We start from the raw sequence: 8,856 nt of genomic DNA on the forward strand, positions 1-8,856 counted from the left end.
CAGACGTCACAAGTGCTAGTGATATGGAGCCACCTCTATCAAGCGCTGAACAAGTTGAAGAGTCGACTGAGCAGGGAGAAGAGGACACTGGCGCTGGGAGTGAACGGCGGCACGATAGCCGTAAGGACCTGGATGAATTGGATGTGGGGAGCGATGGTGAGGAGGCGTCTAACGACGAGGAGGGTAACGATGACGACGTCATTGTGACTGCGGAGGCGCCTGCTACGTGGTATGCTGATTGGTGCGCGTGGCAATCGTACTTTTCTCCTAGCGTAAGCGGGCCTAAATTAATTTGACGTCATTCCACAGAATAACCCAATCCAATTCGACGGAATCAGCTGCGGCGTCTTGGTTTGCTGGATGTTCATCCACCAGACAACCTCCTTACCCCCTCAAGATATGAGCCATGATTCGCTTTCAAGGCGGCGGCTCGAACGGTTCTGCTACCTACTTTCAGGTCGTCTACTTCCAGCAGAGTCTGCTGCGACTGCTTGGGCGGAGGAAAAACGTCCTGCGCTACGGAGGGTGGACAAGAATATGGACGAGGACGAGGTGGCTTCATCCCAAGCTGCAGGCAAGTAAGTGCTCTGTGGTAGCTTTGCTTTCTAACGTCAAATACATGTAGCTTTTCATTAAGATTCGTATTTATAAAGCACAAGTCTTTGATCCAGCACGTCGGGCGTAAACATGAACGTCATGCTTACCGTGCTGCAGGTCGAGCAAATCTGCTCTCGACCGGAACTCATTATGAGGGGGCTCAAACGCTTGTCTGCGTTCCTCCTTAAATTTCACATATGTGCTAAAGCACGTATGATCTATGAGCCGGCGGCCATGCGCCCAGCTCCTCGCTCGTCCGCCAAGACATGACATGGCGAACGCAACCTTCGACGGCTCGTCAGTGATATGAGGAGCAGTGTTGAATTCGACAAGTCATCGGAGAAGAGGCTCGCCCTCTTTGCCCACATAACTGTTTACGTGCAGTCTCAACGTCTGCACGCGTGGTGTCGTCCTGAACGACCCTTCGTAGCAGCGGCATCGCGCTGCTCGCTCACGATAAATCCCAGAGCAACACCATGTAACACCATGTTGCTCTGTCGGCGACAGCGTACGTAGCATTGTCGCTACGGCTGCCTCTCCAGTGGCTGTCGACAGTCTTTGGAGAGCTTCCCACTCTGGATCCGCCCGATGGGGACCGTCTGCACGCACAATGTGTGTGGCAGAAGCATTTGGGCTACGCATGGATGGATTACTGTGCATGGGTTGGTTCTCCGCCCCGTGTTCGTATTCCGTTCGAACTCGTCCATTAGTCGGTCGTTGGACGGACTACAAAGTGCTACCAGGTGTAATGAACCTACTTTAAGCCCACTACTTCGGCTTACAGCACGTGTATGAGGAAGCGTAAGTAGCGTTCACTAAGAATAACTATACTTTCATTCGAAAGTATAGATTTACTAAAGCAAAGCCGATTTCCGGTAAAAAGTTAAAACTGTTTATTTGTTTGTTTGGGGTTTCCTCCTAATCTAATATTCTAAATGAAGGGTATTTATCAACGAATGGTTGATATAATCCTACTATTCAAATTGGTTGAAGATATTAACTTAACCAATAATGCCTTGATTATTGGTGAAGTTAATATCTTCAACCTACGTGAAAAAAACCATACACTTTACGAGAATGTATTGTTCCCAGCCAATTGGTAGTATTAACTTCAGTTGACGCTACAGTCTTAAACTAGAACTCGAATTTCAATATTTTGACTTGATTTCACTAAGGCTTACCGTTGGTCTTGGAATTACGCTAGCAACTAAGTCGCTAAAAAGCAGCAAATAATGCTGCTCGATAGCAGATTGTATAAAACGTAGCTTGCAAAGGTGGTCTAGTGTACGATTAGATGCGAGCCAAAAGCAGAGCAACTTAGTGTGTCGATATGATTTACGATGTATTTTAAAATTAAGAATTCCGGTGGGAGCTACTTTCCTTACCGTGGGCTTATCCTAAACCCCGTTGAAATACGCTCAAACACCGGAGATGTTCTAAAGCGCTTTACGGTACCGACACCGCACAAAGTAAGTAAGAGGTTCCTGTGGCTATCTCTGAGGGACGTCCATACTCTCAAACGCCACTTTACAGAATGGGGCGTCAATAAGGAACGCCTGATATATACTGATTATTGGCGGTATTTTCGGATGGGAGGGCATAAAATGTAAAATAAGTAATTATGTACTTATTTTAGTTAATAATGTCACCAATCTGGGTTCTATCTACGTACAAACCTGCGTGCCTCCAGCACGCCTTGATCGTGTCGGCGTCTAAGGCATTCCAGGCATCATTGCACCACATGACAGCGTCTGATGTTTCAATCGTAAAAGGATCTTCTTCACAGCACAGTTTCCACACTCCTCCCCACAATCGTTTAGCACGCGCCGCTTCACCCACGCAATAACGCCCTGATCCATCGGTTGAATGGCTGCCGTCGTGTTAGGTGGCAGGAACAGAAGCTCAACGTTGTCTGGGTCAGTCTCTGCAGCAATATGAACGGGTGCATTGTCAAGTAGAAGAAGAATCTTCCTTCCGGCGTGCCCCATCCGTCGGTCCAGCTCTTTCAGCCAGTCTAAAAAGACAGGCACCGTCATCCACCCTTTGCTGGTCCCTCGGTATTCCGCATCTGCAGGCTTCTTGGGTAACCACCGAGGCCGCTGGGCTTTCCCAAGAAAGAGAAGCGGGAGCTTGTCCGTACCCGAGCTGTTAGTAGCCACCACAAATGTCATGCGATCCTTTCTCTTTTTCCGCGATGGAGCTGCTTTTAGGCATATGCTAGCGCCTGGCGTCGCCTTGAAAAAAATGCAGCTTCGTCCATGTTGTACACATCGTCAGGGTGATACTTCGCGATCGTTTTGCGCATGTCCAGCGCGGCCTTGCGCGCAGCAGGAAGGTCTACGGACCCGATTTCACCGTGGTCTCGGCGATGGCGGAGTCCGTATCGCCGCATGAAATGCTTCAGCCACCCATCGCGCGTAAATCGAGGACGTTCGGTCGGCGGGATATGAAGCGCGTCGGCGTAAAGCCTACCGATAAGCATGAGCAAGCGGCTGGATATGGGAACATGCCGCTGCTCCGCATACAGCACCATTTCGACAATACAGGAGTCCAGCGCAAGCATTGACGCCCTTGGCGCTTTCTTGAGGCCGAGGAAGTCAACAGGAATACTCTTGAGAGCCACCTCGGATTCAACAATTCGCTTGACGGATGATTTCGCTGGAGCCTTCTCCAAAGCGAATAGTCCAAGTATTGCGAGGCTCCACGTAGGCTCAAGGCTGTGCATCCTGCACAGCTCGAGTTGCTGCTGCTTGGTAAGGCGTACACGGCGGTGTAGCTCTCGCTGCATCTTTTTGAATGACCGCGACGGATTCAGATTTCCCGCCCACCACAGGTACCTCCGGTACACTGTACCATGTTTAGTCTGCCAAAAATCAGTGCTTCAACAAGAGTCCTCTATAATTACATACTATTATTTGTATCAGGTTATAAATTGACACCCGTTCCTTATTGACGCCCTATCCTGTATTTGGTTTGTAGACCTTTGAGTGGCCTCGTCGCTTCCTTTTTAGATAAGGGCCCCTTTCTTTCAAATTTATCTAGGTCTACTATACCGACCATGTGATGAAACACGTTGATAATGCCTAGCGCTGCAAGTTTTGATAGAGCTGGCTGATCCCGTTCGCTGGAAAGAAGGTAAACTGGTCTAGACTACTGTGACCGGGGCGTAGAGTGATGCCCGACGTCCAAATACAGAGTATGACATGGTGTCGACGAAAGCGAGTGAAACATAGCGAAACACTATTTTGGTTTTTACAGATAGTTCGACTAAAGTCGCTGTTGATACCAGTGTGTGGTATCTCGTTTGGTTTGCTGGCTTTTACGCCCTATAGATCTCCGGCTTACCCTGCGCGTGTCTCATTTTGTTAAGCCGTTTCTGTTTTGCTTTTGCCGCCTTCTTCACCTTTTCAGTCTCTCTTGCCTGTTTCCAGCCCTTTGTAAACGGAACCTGTTTGCTCAGCCAATTTTTCAAGGATCTCTCTTCTTTATCCACCTTGGCTTCGTCTGCATCAGCATTGCTAACCCGACGCAAAAGCCGTTCGCCATCCGGGTTGGTTGTTTCAACAACACCAGGTGATTTCACATTCTCGAGGGTAAGCTGATTGGGCCTCTTTTCGGTAAGAAGTGCGGAGCTGCTAACATGGAGAGTCGTCGCGATAACCGCAGCAAGGAAGTAGGCGAGGCGCATGTTTGCGATAACGTCGAGTCGAGTACGAGGTAGGTTATATATGTAACTTATTTACAGCGAAGTAAATTGTCGAATGGGAGTGTCAGCGGCGACGCATCAAGAATCTCGACCTCCGTCCCAGCAAACTACATTTTTATGGCCAACCACACTGATTAGTATTGGGATCGTAACCCTAAAATGCATCGAGCGAGATAAAAAAAATGATAGGCCAGGATTTTTTTTGTATTTTTAGAAGTGGAAGTATTGAACAAGCGCAGACTGGGTTTCTGTAAAGAAACATTCAAATATGTGATACCTTAAATAAAAGTTCTCACAGGCGTATTTTGCCCATTCCGATAAACCCCTTTATTACCGCGAATTCAGGCCACGAACCGCCTTATTTTACGTCGTAACTTACAGCATACAATTATCTAGGAGTTTGTATTAGTCTGTCTTTTCCACTTGGCTGATCATTAAGATGGGACTATAAGTTATACAGAGGTTTCCGATTTTTACGTCGTAACACTGACGACGTACTTCAGCATCGCTGACTAACAAGTACACATATACAACTTAGCCGATCATGTGATCGGGATCACAATCCACAAACACAGTTATAACCGGAACTACACAGCACAGCAATCATATGAAACTCAACAAAATGCATTAGTAGCATTGCTAAAGACCGTACGGGAGGCTCACTAGCTCTCTACTTTCTCCTCAGACAAGATTTCTCGACGTGTCTTCTTTCGCACTCCGGCGGCCTTGGGGGCACGGCGCAGAACGACACGCTTACCTAGGTGACTCGGAATTGACGCGCCACATTCGAAGTCGTCGTGCCACACTTGAAAACACGTTGTATCCGTGCCTCTGCGCGCCTTGGGACAGAGGAAGCACTTTGCATCACCCAGCGAGCAGGCTTCACAGTAGTAAGTAGTCTGGTAGCTTTTCTTCTGCTCACCTCGATAGAGGGAGCACACCTTGCAAGAGCGCTGGCGCCGCTTCTGAACGCCCGATACAATCACCCAATCATCAAGCTGCTTGTGTACGTGGGAAGCGTTGCGGCGGCGCTTTGGCGCGCTTGGAGACGGTGATGGCGCTGCTGTTTTGAAGTCTTCGTCCGTGAGCTGCGTGAGCTGCTTGTGCAGCAGCTTGTACCAGTCCACGCGCTTCATTGGGGCGACGCCGTCGAGGCGACAGGCCTCCTTGTGTGTGATGTACGCGTTTACAAGCGCTAGGTCAAACAGACCTAAGAATAGACCCTTATAGTACTTTCGGAACCTGAAAGAAGTCTGGACGGAGAACGTTTGAAGGCGGAGTTGATCATGCACATCAACTCCGCCCATCCAGCGCTGGTAATCGGTCACCAGTTTGGGACAGCTGAACGTCGACTGCCCCACCGTCTTCAGGTTTCTCTTGATGGTATCTTCGGCCATTGACACCCCAGTGGCCAGGTAGTGCACCGGCTTGCGGTCCCACCAGTGGCATGCAACCATGGTGGGCACCGCAACCGACCTTGAGTACGTGAATGACCCGCGCTCTACTGTGGTTGGTCGTGTTTTCCTTCGCTCAACGACGTGCTTGTCGAATCCCAGCCTTGACGTCATGATTGTTCCAATCATGTAGACCGACATCGAAAGTAGTTGAATGGCGAGAGCAACGGAGGTGTAGAATCTGTCGACAACAATGACACGAAATCCGGGGTCGTTCTCATCCAACACAGCCTTCAAATTTCGAATTACAGCGGCTGCTCCTGTCTTGTGGTCAAACGCCTGACTTGCACTTTCATGGTTTTGACGCTTCCCTACATATATCTCGAATCTAAAGTCGTAAGTGACAACATAATGCAAATGTCAGACCATCAAGTCGAAACTTACGACTTTGCAACACTTATAAAAAAATGCGCACCTGTGAGCATATGAGCTACAAGTAGACCCATGACACAAAGAATCTCGCGCGGTACGTAATCAGGTTCGACTCGTATGCGGCGGCGAACATCCCGTAGCGTTTGACCTGGTACGCTGCGTCCTTCACGAACGAGACGTGCACGTTCTTGGCGCGCCTTTTCCTCGAGGTGTGACCTTTTGTATCTGTTTGTCTCGCTCGTGATGAATGTCCACAGGTTCACCGGCATAAAATAGAATAGCAATTCCAATGGAGAATCCATTTTAGCACGAAGTGCTTCCACAGGCCTAGCCGCTTGACCTTCATACCTTTGAACGCGCTATTGTCGGTTTCATACTCGGAGGATGCAGGAGTCCACGCCATCGAACGTAGTGTAATCTGGTTCATGTCTTCGATAGATAGAGAACCCCCCAAGCAATCAATAAATGCTGCATCCATAAGAGGCGCCTCTTCTTCGTCAGATGACACGTCGTCACCAATTTTCCTTTGAACAATATCACTATCATCATCTGATCCAAAGCCATCCGACTCCGAGTCCATGCTCTCATACTCGTCTGCATTGTCCTCGTCCTTCATGATGTTCACGTCCTCTTGTAGCAAGCCACGATCTTCTCTCGAGTTTGGTCGCTCATCGTTTCGTCTCGAGTTTGTTGGCGTCACAGGCTCGACAACAGCACCATTTTGACCGGCGCATAGTGACAGCGCTACATCTGGTTCATCACCGCTCATAGCTCCACAAAATATCTCGTCTATGGTGTTTGCTGAAAGCGCAGTACTTGTGTCTATCTGTGACGCCCTTGAGCTCTCATCCTCTATGTGCGGACTTGTGGCGCATAGCGGGAGTTCTGCACGTGTCTCGCTGTCTTCGCTCTCGGATCCAAACAATGCTTCAACGGTGTTCGCTGAGAGAGCAACACTCGTGTCAATCTGAGACGGTGTTACCCTCTCACACTCTGCAGGAACTTCTGGCTCACCTTCTTCACTCTCGTCGTCTCTGTCGTCGCCTGCACCTCCCTCGTCAGCGCCTATGATGCCCTGTTCAAACGCATACTTTACTACCGCATGTTCTCCTTCGCATACACAGCACAAAGCACGTATTAGACACACTCACAATAGACTAACCACATCAGACTTACCGACAAACATGTTCACGCCCTCGATGTGTAGCTCCTTTGCAGCGTTCGGTGGGTAGTACGAGTGCAAATTGGACAGCCGCGTTGGCCTCTTTGACGTCCATCCGACACGCACGAGCTGACGCCATAGATGGCCAAAATCCACATCTCGCACGTCGATTGCTGAGAGCGCCTCTGCTGGAGCGTTTGTCCGCTTGCTTGTTCTGACCGGCATCTTTGCTTGAGTCCGCAAATTCTGTACTGGTGGAGGACATCCACCGTCCACCAAACGTACGGTCCCGAGATAGTGGGACAGTGAATCCACCTACAGCCTTTTTCTCCCCTGTCGCCCACTACCTTACCAAGCTTATTTTTTTTGCAGAGAAACAGACTTGATTAAAGTATGTGATCGTCGCATCTGAGCCATTATCTGTTTATCTTGACAGTTAAGTCGTAACTTACGACTTAAGGTTTTCACTACGTCGTAAGTTACGACGTTGGTAACCAAGGGGTTAAGAAAACTCACTGAACGGCATATGGAGGTGTGTGTGTGGCATTTGTCGGCGACGTAATCTGACGTCCAAAAGTGAGCCTCAAGAGCTAACAGCTAAAATGGCGGAACAAGAACGCCAGCAGCTACGTGGAACAAGCACACCCGCAGTCTATTTTTTTTTCTATTACTTACTCCGTAGTAGACCAAAATCACTCGAAGACAACAGCCCTGCGCAAACCTTAGTCGACTGCGCTATGTTTCTCTTGAACAAATGATTTTTGGGGCATTTTCACCAGTATGGATAAAATTGTGGAGGGTGACTGTTCAGAGGTGCTAAAAACGATGCAGATCTGATATTTTTGGGCTAACGTGCAGTCAAATTTGACACGTGGTAGCTCGCGACTATTCGGGCGTTTGTCAAGGTTTTGCCGTTGAACTGCTCAACTTTATACTAGTTTACATTTTTACTTTAGTATTCTCCGAGCATGTGGAATCGGATCATGGCACCGACATCAATTCTGTTCAGTGACCTACACCGCTCACGCTAATTAGTCATACCCTGACTAATTGTGGTGTACAGATCGAAACCCTATTTAATGGAATTTCGCCAGTCCAATTTGTAAAAAACTAACGTTTTTTTTAACCTAATATTCTGGAACAAAGGTCATATTTGTCAAATATACGAATTTGAGATGCCACTAAAGTGCAAATTCAAGACTAATTGCGAACTACGACTAATTAGCTTGAACGGTGTATTGGATGATTTCTAAATTGAGTGCGCTATCCAAAAGCATTTGCATGATCTTCAAGCTCACATCAAATATGTAAGAATCACTGAGACTTGTGTAGGAAACACAATATACCGCACTTATTAATACCTCTCCCAACAGCCGCACAATCATAGAATCTTGAAGAGCCGCGGCCGCTCAGACTGTCCGGTTCAGTTTCCCTTGTTTTCAGTATGTTTTGCAGCGATCTTTCCGCTACGCGAGACCTGTCAATGCGATCTTCATGCAATCTTCATTCTGCAGTCGGAGCTCCAAGCCGCACAAGCCTCAACCAGTCCCGTCAGTCTTAAAAAC

At 48.3% G+C, this 8,856-nt stretch overlaps 1 protein-coding gene across 1 annotated transcript; it reads right to left on the reverse strand.

Annotated features, from left to right (window-relative positions):
- Window positions 1-3,916: 3,916 nt before the first annotated feature.
- Window positions 3,917-4,285, reverse strand: PITG_13550 (secreted RxLR effector peptide protein, putative; the record flags this gene model as incomplete). The annotated part of the gene is made up of 1 exon (XM_002899711.1): window positions 3,917-4,285. One exon carries the CDS (start codon window positions 4,283-4,285, stop codon window positions 3,917-3,919), a length of 369 nt encoding a protein of 122 aa, XP_002899757.1.
- Window positions 4,286-8,856: the final 4,571 nt, after the last annotated feature.

This window comes from Phytophthora infestans, genomic scaffold, assembly GCF_000142945.1.
Source record: "Phytophthora infestans T30-4 supercont1.29 genomic scaffold, whole genome shotgun sequence".
Taxonomy (NCBI): Eukaryota; Oomycota; class Peronosporomycetes; order Peronosporales; family Peronosporaceae; genus Phytophthora; species Phytophthora infestans.